Source organism: Trichosurus vulpecula, chromosome 7, assembly GCF_011100635.1.
Source record: "Trichosurus vulpecula isolate mTriVul1 chromosome 7, mTriVul1.pri, whole genome shotgun sequence".
NCBI lineage: Eukaryota > Metazoa > Chordata > Mammalia > Diprotodontia > Phalangeridae > Trichosurus > Trichosurus vulpecula.
This window is the reverse complement of record NC_050579.1, coordinates 22673222-22686459: the sequence shown is the minus strand read 5'-3', so window position 1 is coordinate 22686459 and position 13238 is coordinate 22673222. Positions and strand designations below refer to the sequence as shown.

At 47.4% G+C, this 13238-nt stretch overlaps 1 protein-coding gene across 1 annotated transcript in view; it reads right to left on the bottom strand.

Moving 5' to 3' along the window:
- Positions 1 to 13238, bottom strand: part of LAT2 (linker for activation of T cells family member 2) — a 48279-nt gene that overhangs the window by 9945 nt on the left and 25096 nt on the right. The window contains 3 exon segments of the mRNA XM_036766107.1: positions 5124 to 5161; positions 6269 to 6326; positions 6929 to 6972. Coding sequence (XP_036622002.1) covers positions 5124 to 5161; positions 6269 to 6326; positions 6929 to 6972 — 140 coding nt within the window.

The following is a 13238-nucleotide window of genomic DNA, read 5'->3' as shown; positions in this document are numbered from 1 at the left end:
TGACCTCTGAGGTCCCTTCCAGCTCTAAATCTATGATCCTGTAATGTCATTCTGAATGTCTACAATTCTTACAAACAGGAATTCTTAACCTAAGGGTCCAGAAACGTTCTAAAAATATATTTTTCGATAACTGTATTTCAGTGTAATTGGCTTCCTTTATAATCCTATGTATTTTGTTTTAGGAGTTTTAAAAACCTTCTGAGAAGGCATTGGTGGACCCAAAGGTCTTTTAAAAGCGTGGGAGAGAGTGTTGGGGGAAGGGGGCAATCGGCCACCAGGAGGAGGAAAAGGACAGGGAAGCGAGAGGCTAGGGTCTTCAAGCCTTCACAGTTTTGCAAAAAACCAACGAAGTCTGGTGAGATGAGTGGGAGGCAGGATAGTTTGAGCAAGAGACACACATTAATATTCACAGCAGAACCAGCAAAAATTCATCACCAACTCATGACCGAAAGACAGATGTTTCCACAAAGGACCCAGTGGACCATCTGTCCTGAAGGAGGGAATGGGGGAGAAGGGCAGAAAGTTGGGAATACAAGCTGCGCAAAGAGGGGTCTTTGTCCATTTGCGAAGCTCTCTGGGCTGGAAAGTTTGGAGACCCACTATCCTAACCAAGCTGGGGCCTCTGGGTAGGTTTTAGTTTTGACTTCCTCACGAGCGTCCTTAGGGGTCCTCAGTCCAGTGTGAGGCAACTAGGTGACACAGGGGATAGAGCTCAGGGCCTGGAGTCAGGAAGACCTGAATTCAAATCCCACCTCAGATGCTGCTAGCTGTCTATCCCTGGGCAAGTCACATAACTTCTGTCTGCCTCAGTTTCCCCATCTGTAAAGTGGAGACACTCATAATAGCTCTTCCCTCCCAGGGTTGTCATGAAGATCAAATGAGACAATATTTGTAAGGAATTTAGCACACAGTAGGTACTATATAAATGTTCGCTCTTATTATCTTGGGAGAGATCCCTCCTCTCTCTCTCACCCTGCATCCCCCATAGTAGGCTCAGGGGGCAGCCAGTCTGCGGCTAGTGAGCAGGAGTCTCATCTCTAATTTTCTCTCTAAAAGTTTTCTCTAATCACCTCACTTCACAGCCTTACTTGTGGCAGAAGAGACAATCTCCATATTAGCCATGGCCACTGCAGGATCCCACCCAGGTTAGAGTTCTAGGCCCTCAGTCTAGAAAGGTGTCAGGGTCAGAGAGGAGAAAAGGAAGCTTTGTCTATAGGACCTGCCTCATTCACAATATGCCACCTGCATATGTGATTTAATGCCCTTAGGAAAGTGTCTCCTCCCAATCTCTCCTCCCTCAGGCAGGTACTGAACCTGAAATTCCACCATTCCTTCCTGCCATTCCCTTGGCCCTTGGAAGTCTGCACTGTAGGAGGGCAGGGCAAAGAATGTCAAAGGAATGAAGAGGCATGACTGTTAAAGAACAGTGACCTCCTAGGAGAATCAAGAGAGCTGGCTTCTAATCTCTGATGTTTTTTGATTTTCTAGTCCCTGGCCCTCTGGCCCTTGGCCAGAGCAGGACTATATGGTCTCCGAGGCTCTTTCCAAGCCTCCAATTCTAAGCCACAATGGGATAATTTGATGGGGGCAGGGGGAACTTTCCAGTAGGTGCCCATCAACCACACATAGGTCTTTATCACACCATGATAGCTCTAGAGCTGGAGGGGTGTCAGAGGCCATGCGGGAAACTGAGGCCGGGGAGGGGTGTGTGAAGTGATTTGTCCAAGGTCTAATAGGAAATGACTAGCAGACTCAGGATTTGAACCCAGACCCTCTAACTCCTGACCCAATGATCTTTCCACTATACCATGATGCCCCTCTAGTGGGCAGAATGAATGAACTCTCCTAAGGAAAAACCAAACCAAATCCAGGAGCAGATAGATTTATGAGTGAATTCTACCAAGTATTTAAAGAACAATTCATTTCAATACTATATTAAAAATGTAATTTGAAAAAACTAGGTAAAGAAGGTGTCCTACCAAATTGCTTCTATAACACAAATATGACTTTGATACACAAACCAGGGAAAGTCAAGACCGAAAAAGAAAACTATTAACCAATTGCTCTAGTAAATATTGATGCAAAAATTTTAAACAAATACTAGCAAAGAGAGTACAGCAATATATCACAAAGATTATACACTATAAGCAGGCAGGTCATACACTATTATCATGCACAAAGATCATACACTATGACCAATACTGGTTCAATATTAGGAAAACTATAAGCATACTTTGCCATATTAATAACAAAACTAACAAAAATCATATGGTGACTTTAAGAAGTACAGAAAAAGCTTTTGACAAAATATAAGACCCCTAATACTGTTTTAGAAAAAAATACTAGAAGGCACAGGAATAAACAGAGCTTTTCTTAAAATGATAGGTAGTTTCTATCTAAAACCAAGATCAACAATTATCTGTAATGGGGATAAGCTAGCAACCTTTCTAATAAGATCTGGGGTGAAGCAAGGATGTCCATGGTGGCCATTATTACTTAATATTGTACTAGAAATGCTAGCTATAGAATAAGACAAGAAAAAGAAATGGAAGGAATAATCATAGTCAGCACCTTTGCAGGTGATGCGATGGTTTATTTAGAGACCCCTAGACAGTCAACGAAAAATGTACTTGATAATATGGTAATATCATGCCTCATCAAAGTTGCAAGATATAAAAGAAATTCACATACACCATCAGCATTTCTATACACCACCGACAAAACCCAGCAGGAAGAGACAGAAAGAGAAATTCCATTTAAAATAACTATAGACAGGAAAAAATACTTGGGAATCTACCTGCCAACACACACTTAGGAACTATGTGAACGCCATTGTAAAGCACTCTTCACACAGACAGATCTAAGTAACTGGAGAAATAAACATTGCCGTAAGGAGGCCAAGAAAGAGGTAGAATGATCCGAGCATCTCTTGAGTGGAGGTGACACCCTGACGAAATCCCCTGTGGGAGGGCCCTGGGCTGTGCTTGAGCAGGTCCCTGTGAGGGAGGGAGGAGGATGTACCTCTCCTAGCCTGGGCTGAAGGGGCCTAAAGGTTGTTATCAAGGACCAACCCGAAGAACCTCAGAAGCCAGCTAGTCCACCCTGAACAAGAAAGCCCTCTTCAGGGTCTGCCCCACAAGGGGGTCGTCCATCCAGGAGGAGCTTCCCACCCCCTTTAGAACAGTTCTCATAGGAAGATCCAGACAACAAACCTCGTTCTTCCCCCTGGGGCCAAATGGAAAAGGTCTAATCGCTCTATTCCCAAGACTTCTCTTCAAATACTTAAACACAGCCATTGTGTTCTCCTTAATACATCTTCTCTTCTTTAGTCTAAATAACCCTGGTTCCTTTAGCCCAATTCAGATGGAACTTGGAGTTCTGGAACCACCTGTCAATTCCCATTCTCCAGCGATAAAAGGATTAAGCTGTAAGGTTTTCAGAGTGATCTATCTCCCACCATATTATGGCATTTGATTTGATTTGTATAACACCCAGGGGAGGTAGGTGGTGTTACACATTTTTGAAAGTTAATTTATTTTTAGTTTTCAACATTCACTTCCATAAGTTTTAAATGTTCTCCCCCTCCCTCCCCAACATGGCGTGCAATCCGATACAGGCTCTATATATACGTTCACATCAAACATATTTTCACATTAGTCACATTGTACAGAAGGATTAGAACCAATGGGAGGAACCATGAGAAGAAAAACATGAAACAAAAACAAAAGAAAATCATCTGTATGGAGTCTGAATGCAGGTCGAATTGGTAACCCCATTCTGCAGGCAGACAGGTTAAATGACTTGCCCAGGGTCACACAGGTAGTGAGACCCTAAGGAAGGACCCTAAGTAGGTCTTCCTCACTCCCAACGATTTTTCACACTTCCCAGACAATGACCGTCTGCTCTCAGGTCCCCACCTCCTCCTTACTGAAAATGCAGGCTTCATTCCCCAGGACCACCCGGGGCTCTGGTAGATAAGTTTTCACTTTCGCAAGCTCCAGATCCCGGTCTCCGCCTTAATTACTAATCTCCTAACTCTCTCCGGAGCTCCCAGCTACATTCCGGGGGCACTTTCTTCCTAAGCGGTCTCCTCTCCATTTGAATAGAAGCTCTCTGGGGGCAGGCAACCAGCTTGCAAACTTGTATTTAAGTTTACTCAGGACTGCACGTGGCACATGGCTGTGGTGGTTCGTCCTTCGTTCCTGAAGAGGGACCGTGACATCGGGCACCTGGCACACAGTGGAGCTTAATGAATGCTCCACCTACCTAGCTGGCTAGCTGTCTGTCTGTCCGTCTGTCAATCTGTCTGTTTAGCCCTCTAGTATTATTGTTATTATTGCAAGATTCAGAGTCGGGAGGGACCTTAGAGGTCATCTCTAATGCAACTTAGAGGCCAACCGTCTTATTTTACACATGAAAAAACTGAGGGGGGCAGCTGGGTGGCTAAGTGGATAGAGCTCCAGCCCTGGAATCAGGAGGACCTGAGTTCAAATCTGATTTCAGACACCTACTAGCTGTGTGACCCTGGGTAAGTCACCTAACTCTGATGAAAGAAAGACAGAAAGAAAGAAAGAAAGAAAGAAAGAAAGAAAGAAAGAAAGAAAGAAAGAAAGAAAGAAAGACCCAGGGAATTGGAAGGGGCCTTAGATGCTATCTCATCCAAACTTTTCATTTTACAGAGGGCAAAACTGAGTCCCAGAGAGGGCAGTCAGTCAATAAGAACTTATTAAGCATTCACTATGTGCCAGGCACTGTGCTGAAAGCTAGTCCACAGGACCATAGAGTCAGAGTTGAAAGTGACCTTCAAGGCTAGTCTAGTCCAAGTCTAGTCCAATTCTCTCATTTTACAGATGAGGAAACTGAGGCCCAGGTTGGGTAAGTGATCTGTCCACAGTCACACCTGTAGGTTCTGAACCCCATCTTCACTAAGGAGCAAGTCTCAGTAGGATCCAGGCTCTGACTTCCCGACACAAGCCTCTCATTCCCAGGCTCCAGGCTCTCCCTTCTACTCTGGCCTCTTCAGGCCTCCCACCCTCTGGGAAGGATCCTGGGCTGCCCATCCTTTGGGGCTGGCCTTAGGCTGGTTGGAGGTCTGGGGAAGGAAAGGGAAGTCACACACTTACCTTCCGTGCCGGCCATGGAGTACAGCCATTTGTCCTTTCTGCAAACAAAGAAATCCTAGCTCACACCTCAGCAGCAGCAAGGTTTTTGAAAGAGGCAGCTTTGGGTGGCAGACAAAAGGAAGCCGCTTGGACAGCTAGACCCTGGCTAGGCACCACAGGACATGGAGGAGGGTCCCAAAGAAGCATGGGGTGGGTCCAGAAGAGGAGCACCAGCTCTGAACACAGAGACTGACCCAAGAGAACATTTTTAAAGGCAACAGCACAAGGTGGTTACCAGGTACATGGAAAGAGGAGACGTGATCCTGCTCATTGAGTCATGCCTTTGCTTAGAGGAACAAGGTCTCCTTAGTAACTGTGTGACCTTGGGTGAGTCTAAACCTCTCTGAGACTCAGTTTCCTTCTCTGTAATATGGAGGGGTTGGACTAAATGCCCTCTGAAGTCCTTTCCAGCTCTATGATTCAGGGTCAAGGATGGGCTAAGAGGCACTGAGACAATTCATTCATTCCTGAGTTCATTCATTCATTCACTGAACTCCATTAATGGAATTAAAAATCAGTTATTATTCATTATTCAGTCAATAAATATTTCCTAAACTCTTACTAAAGGCAAAATACTGTGCTAGGTGCTATTAGGGTGGGACTGGGGAAGATCCAATCTAGTAGGGGAAGTACTAGCAATAAATTAATTAATAATAACAACTAATGACATTTATATAGCTCTTTAAGGTATGCAAAGCTCTACACATCCATGATCTCATTTAGATTTGGAGTCAGAGGACCTGGGTTCAAATCCTACCTCTCCTACTTATTCCTATATAACTTTGGGCAAGTTGCTTAACCTTTATAGGCCTCAGTTTCTCCCTCTGTACAGTGAACAGATTAGGCTAGATGGCCTCTGAGGTCCATTCCAACTTTAAGTCTATGATCCTTTGATGTCCTGTTCCTTTCAGAGAAGCAATTACACATTAATTGTAATTAATACAAGGCAGAGGGAGAGGCATCCACCAAGGACTCTAGGCAGAGAAGGGATAGGCCACTTCCAGATGGGGGACCAAGGAGGGCTCTAAGGAGTGAACGTTGAAGCCAGGATTTTTTTAAAGAGTGACATTAAAGGCACAGGAAGCCACAGGTTACCTCTGTCCTACCTTGTATCAGGGCATTGAACCGTGGAATATTCAGCCGGCTCTGGGACCATGCCTGCTACTGTTTGAAAGACAGAACAAGAGAGGCCAAGGTTAGTTAGCGAGTCATGGGGCAGCCCCTGTTGACCTCAGCCCAGGTCCTTCTCAGATGACTGGATGGCAGTCCCTGCCCATTCACCCATGTTGTTCTGCTGAGTCTGTCTTTCTCAGACCAACCCTCCCTGAGAACCACAAAGGTGTCCACCCAGAATGGTAATTTGAGCCCTGGGCTTTACAAATCAAATCTCTTGCAACCATGCCATGAAGTCCACTATATCATCACACCATCTTACATGACCCTCAGAAAATCACAGCCATTGTGTCTAAGGTGAAAAGTAAACCCAGGGCCCTTTGTCCGTGTCACCTCTCCAGATCCTGGGAAAGCAGGCTGGCTAAAACCACACCAAAAAGATGGAGCCATCTCCAGCTTCTCCCTCCTGTGGTGACTCCAGTGGTTTCACCAAACAAGATGAGGTGAGTCACAGAACCCACGTTCAAGCTGGCTCTCCCCTTGTTTCAACCACCGTTCCCCTCTTCCCTCCCCCCACCCCCGCTCTACACCCTGAGACACCTCCCACTCCAAACCTCCTGCAATCAGCCAGGCTCTTTCCTCTGTGTACTTACTAGAAAAGGCCCGGGCAACTGCAAAACTTTGTCGTCCTTCATCCCTGAAAAACGTGGGAGAATTCGATGAGCGAGCATGAAAGGAAGGGCAGGGGAGGATGAGACCAGGAGCAGGGATGAAGCCAAGAGTTAGAGGGAGGGGAAGATCTGGGAAGAGGGACTGGCAGCAGAGGAGAAATTGATGGGGAGAAAGGACAGAGAAGAGGGAGAGAAAGAACAGATGAATGGAGAAGAAAGTCAGAAATGAAAGACACAGAGCAGAGATAGAGAGGGGAGATGGATGGAAAAGAGGGAAAGAGGGGAATGGGAGAGGAAGGATGGGGAAGAGGGATGGATGGATGGATGGATGGATGGATGGATGGACAGAAGGATGGATGAATAGACGGGTGGATGGATGGATGGATGGATGGATGGATGGATGGATGGATGGATGGACAGAAGGATAGACAGACGGACAAATGGATGGATAGATGGATGAATGGATGGATGGATGAATGGACAGATGGATGGATGGATGGATGGATGGATGGATGGATGGATGGACGGACAGATGGATGTGTGAGTAGGTGACTGGATGGACGAAAGACACAGAGCAGAGACAGAAAAGTGGGATGGATGGGGGGAAAGGAACAGGGAGGAGGGATAAGTGGAAAGGAAGGACAGGAGGGAGGGATAAATAAAGAAGACATGGAAGCTGCTTGGGGGCACAGATTGTTTCACTCCCACTTTTGTGTCCCCAGCACCCAGCACAGGTGCCTGGCATCCAGAAGGGGATCAATAAAAGCTTTGTGATTGACTGCACCAAATATACAACTTTTCAGTCCCACCCACCCACCTCCACATCTCCATCAGGGTTCTTTGTCCATTCATTTCCAAGCACTTTCCCTATTATATGGATGGATGTTTCTGACTTCCCTAGTCATGATTCTGCTGTTCTCAATTTGCATTAATTAAAGCTAATTTATTAAAGAACAAAAGTTTCTAAATTTCCTTAGTTTCCTTATACTTGGCAGTCTTCATGGCATCAGAATATTCCATTACAGTCACGTATCTCCATTTATTTAACCTTTCTTCCAAGGTTGGCCATCTAGATCACTTTCCAGCCTTCGAAGTCACGCCCAAGGCACCCATGGAAGTCTCTGAGCAGGTAGCTAGGTTCCTTTGCTCATTTGCTTTTTAACAAATTCAGATGGTATTTCCAGTAATGGAATTATAATGGTCAGAATGCAGGCTTTTTGTCACCTTCCCTGCTTAACTCCAGAATGCTTTCCAAAAAGATTCTGGAAATTTGCCACTTTACCAGCAGTGAATGCTGAACATTCCTGCATCTGTAGAACCTACCCGGCATTTCCTTATAAATATCCTCTGATTTGTAATTGTTACTGAATCTGACCTCATCATCCCCCACATAGTTATATCAAACTAGGGACATTTATCTGGATCTTTTGGTGAAAAGAGGGCTGCCATTTCTTCATGTCAGGGGCAGCCCAGAGATTTTAGTGGTTGTATCAAGGTCTCACATTTTATTTGTTATATTCAAGGGCACCTCCAGACAACCAGGCAAGGTCTAGAGTGAGTCACTGCTTGGGTCCAAACCACCCCCAAGACCGGAAATGACTGCCTGTGGCATTCCAGACTCCAAATGTTCCTTTACCAAGTGCCCTCTATCTTTGAACAGAGGGACCACGGGCTACAAGGTCTGACTCACATCTCCAGACAGCAATCACCATTCTTAGGTACTGAGATTCTCACTTTTTTCCAGTGGTCAAGAATGTCTACATTAGGAACAGCCTTCCTCCCCTCCCCTCCTCTCCCCTCCCCTCTCTCCCTTCTCCATTCCTCTCCCCTCTCCCTTCCTCCTCCCCTCCTCTCCTCCCTTCCTCCCCTCCCCTCCTCCCCTCCCCTCTCCTCCCTATCTCCCCTCCCCTCCTCCCTCCCCTCCTCCTCCTCCCTCCCCTCCTCTCCCCTATCCCCTCCCCTCCTCCCCTCCCCTCCTCCTCCCTCCCTCTCCCCTCCTCCCTCCCCTCCTCCCCTCCTCCCCTCCTCTCCTCTCTCCCCTCTCCTCCCTTCCTCCCCTCCCCTCCTCTCCCCTCTCTTCCCTTCCTCCCCTCCCCCCCTCTCCCCTCTCACTTCTCCTCCCTTTCCTCTCCCCTCCCCTCCTCCCCTTCCCTCCTCCCATCTCTCCTTTTCCTCCCCTCACTCTCTCCTCTCTTCTCCTCTCCTCCTTCTACTCCCCGACTCTTCTCCTTTCCCTCCTTCTTTCTCTCCCCATTCCCCTTCCCCCTTTCCCCTTTTAGCTATAACCGTATCACCCTTATCTATATCATATATACCTATATCTAGATATCTACAGAGGCTATGTAGTATGGATAGAGAGCCAGCCTTAGCTCCAGGAAGACCGGGGTTCAAGTCCAACCTCAGACGCATACTGGCTGTATCCCTGAGCAAATCATTTTATCCCTCAATCCTCTAGATGGCTAAGACTCCAAGTTGCAGAAGAGGGGCCAATCTGCATTGGTAGAGGGAGTTTTCCCATCTGGGACTTCCCTATGCCAAGCCCTGCTCCCCTCTTCTCCTCTATTTTCTCATTTCTCTCTCCTCTCTCTTCCCCTCTTTCTTCTGCATCGGCTCTCTGCCCAACTCCCAGCACGCTCTCCTCTTCTCCCCTCCACGGTGGTTCTCAGAACCAGACCAATGAAGCAGATGCAGACCTCGGCTGGGTGGGTGTGGGGCTTCCTTTATCTTGACATCTAATTGTGGTTTTTCAGTTGCAGAAGGAAATGAGAGAGGGCGAGGGCTGAGGGCGGCAGATGTGCACGGACACTGGCTCCCAAAGCTGTTTCCAGGCACACACACTCTCACACACACTTGCACACACGAGGAAGTTCACTGGATGGACGGTGGACCCGATGGGATTTGCTATTTCCCCTCACTGCTGTGTCTTAGGATCAGAGGGTCATAGATTGAACACCGGAAAGGACTTGAAAGGTACCTGGTCCAGGGTTCTTAACCCGGGTTTTTAAAATTATTGCTACCTGTGTTTCAGTAAAGTATATATGCTGCCAAAGGGGGTCTATGGTACAAAAGGGATTCAGAGACCCTGATCCAGTCCAACCCTCCCATTTTTCAGATGAGGAAAGTGAGACCCAGAGGGTTTTAATGATATCTCAAGGTCACACAGCTAGAAAGTGTCAGAAGCAGAATTCAAACTCAGGTCCTCTGGTTTCCATATCAGCATTCCAAACTTTATTTCTCTATAGTCTCCTAGCCTGCATTAGGATTTCAACTTAGTCTTTTACTGTTTGCACACACAGTTGGGTTTTGTTTTTGTTTTCAGGTTGTTTTGGGTTCTTTTGGTGGGAGGAGGGTGTGGATTCCAGGTCATTGGAGAGTGAATTGGCCAGAACTTAATTAGCAGAGTTTTCTTCTACACTGGCCAGAGGTAAAAGACAAGCAAAAGAATCCCAGCTCAGGGATTTTTGTTAAAAAGAAATGGGGGAGGTGCAGCTAGATGAGACGGCATTATGGATAGAGCACCAGCCCTGGAGTTAGGAGGATCTGAGTTCAAATCCGGCTCAGACACTTGACATTTCACTAGCTACGTGACCCTGGGTGAATCACTTAACTTCAGTTGCCTCCCCACCCCGCCCCGCCCCCACACACGCACAAAAAGAAATGGGGGGAGGGAATGGAATGTCCTGCGGTCAGCACACAGCCAGCCTTGTCTGCCCTCACAGCGCCAGGCACTGAACATAAAGGTTGGCTGCCTTTACAAAGATTGTGGGGAACCCCAAGGAGAAGTACTAAGAGCACAGCAGAACAACGTGGGAAGAGATCTGACTGAATGGTGCAAGTCGAAGGGTTGGGGGAGAGATCCAGGGAGCAATTATGAGCCCAGGCGCAGGTTCAGTGGCTTCAGAGATACCAGCCTCATGATAAATACAGCAGAAAGAACATTGATGGCAGCCATAGGAGCTGGGTTGGGCAAGTCACCCCTAAAGTGTCAATTTTCCCATTTGCAAAATGGAGGAGTTGGACTACACAACTCTATGATTCCATATTTAGACCTCTGATCTATATCCTTATCAATTCAATAAACATTTATCGATTTGGGGTTTTTTGTTTGGTTGGTTTTTTTGGCAGGGCAATTGGGGTTAAATGACTTGCCCAAGGTCACACAGCTAGTACATGTGTCTGAAGCCGGATTTGAACTCAGGTCCTCCTGACTCCAGGGCCGATGCTCTACTCACTGTGCCATCTAGCTGCCCCTCAATAAACATTTATTGGGCATCTATAAGACTAATCTCAGATATTTACTGTCTGTATGACCTTGGGCAAGTGACCACCCTCTTAGCCTCGGTCTCCTCTTTTGTGAAATGAGGAGCTTGGACTAGATGGCCACTGAGGTTCCTTCCATCTCCAGATCTATGCTCCTAAAACGTGCTCAGACCAGGGCAGAGTATAGCACTCTTCGGAGGGTGCAAACACCAAAGATGCTTGGAATCTGCATTCCAAGCCCACCTCTCCCACACAGGGCTGGCAGTGATAACAAGAGAGAATCCTTGGCCAGGCACAAGCTGGACTGGATGGTCTCTGAAATCCTTTCTAACTCTAAGATTCTGTGACCCATCCTGACTCATAGGAAGCCACCCTGGCTGCTGGGGACAAAGCTTGTGTCTGTATGACGATGATGGGAAGAATGGACTAACTCTGACGTGTGGAGTTTGAAGCCTCAGTATGTTCCTTGGGTCCACAGCCCTCTCAGGGGACTAGGCACTGTCTGCAACACCCCAGGGAGTCAAGCACTTGTCACTGAGGGCCTTCTGAGCAGGGAGCAGTGACCAGTGGAACACAGGGGTCATTGGCATTGAGGTAGAGAGTTCTAGATGGAAGGCCACAGGGTTGACAATTGGCATGGTCAGAAAGGACCCTAAAACCCTATCCTTCCTTTAATAGTGGCCAGCTAGGTCAGAGGTTGTGAATGTGCAGCCAGACTTGGACTTCTAACTTGAAGAGTTCTCCGGATGTTCAGTAGTGGTCCACTCATGGGCTGCCATGTTGGAAGAATGATGCTAATGATGATGATGGTGGTTAGGATTTATATAGTGCTTTAACTTTCACAAAGCAGTATCTCATTTGCTAGGAGTCAGCATCTTCTACGTCTTAATAAAAAAAACTTAATAAATATTCATCTACCTTTCTTCATTCTTTCTTTTCTTCTGTTTTTTTTCTTTCTTTCTCTTTTCTTCCCTTTGTCCTTCCCTCTCTTTCTTCATCTCTCCCTTTCTCTTTTTTCTTTCTCTTCCTTTCTCTTTTTCTCTTCCTTCTTTCCTTTCTCCATCTCTCCCTCCTTCCCTTTCTTTCTTCTTTCTTCCTTTTTCTTTTTCTTTCTTTCCTTTCTTCCTTCCTTCCTTCCTTCCTTCTTTCTTTCTTTCTTTCTTTCTTTCTTCCCTCCTTCCTTCCTTCCTTCCTTTCTCAAGGGTCAAGTTTAACCGTTAGACTGTTGGACAGTAGAAAGATTCCCTTTGATTTGCAAGGCAGTGAAGGACACTACCTCAAAACAGTAAGCAAATGGTAGGCACAGTGGATAGAGTGCTAGGCCTGGAGCCAGGAAGGTCTGCGTTCAAATCCAGTCACAGACTCTTATTCCCTGTGTGCCCCTGGAGGAATTGCTTACCCTCCATTTGCCTCAGGGTCCTCATCTGTAAAATGGGGGTAATAATAGCACTTATCTTCCAGGTTATTTGTAAAGAAGCTTTGTAAATTTTAAAGCACAGACTTGAGCTGCTATTAATTCAAGGTAAGTTTACTCAGGCAGATCGAGGAGGGGAATGATCTCCTGTACGGACTGAGGGGGAAGAATGAACCGGTGGTGTAAGGATGACCACCCCCCGTCAGTGGACCTCCCCCACCCCCACCCCTCGCCCCTCAGCGGACCTCCCCCACCCCCACCCCTAGCCCCCTCAGTAGACCTCCCCCACCCCCACCCCTAGCCCCTCAGTAGGCCTCCCCCACCCCCACCCCTCGCCCCTCAGTAGACCTCCCCCACCCCCACCCCTAGCCCCCTCAGTAGACCTCCCCCACCCCCACCCCTAGCCCCTCAGTAGGCCTCCCCCACCCCCACCCCTCGCCCCTCAGTAGACCTCCCCCACCCCCACCTCTAGCCCCCTCAGTAGACCTCCCCCACCCCACCCCTCGCCCCTCAGTGGACCTCCCCCACCCCCCCCCCTCGCCCCTCAGTAGACCTCCCCCACCCCCACCCCTAGCCCCTCAGTAGGCCTCCCCCACCCCCACCCCTCGCCCCTCAGTA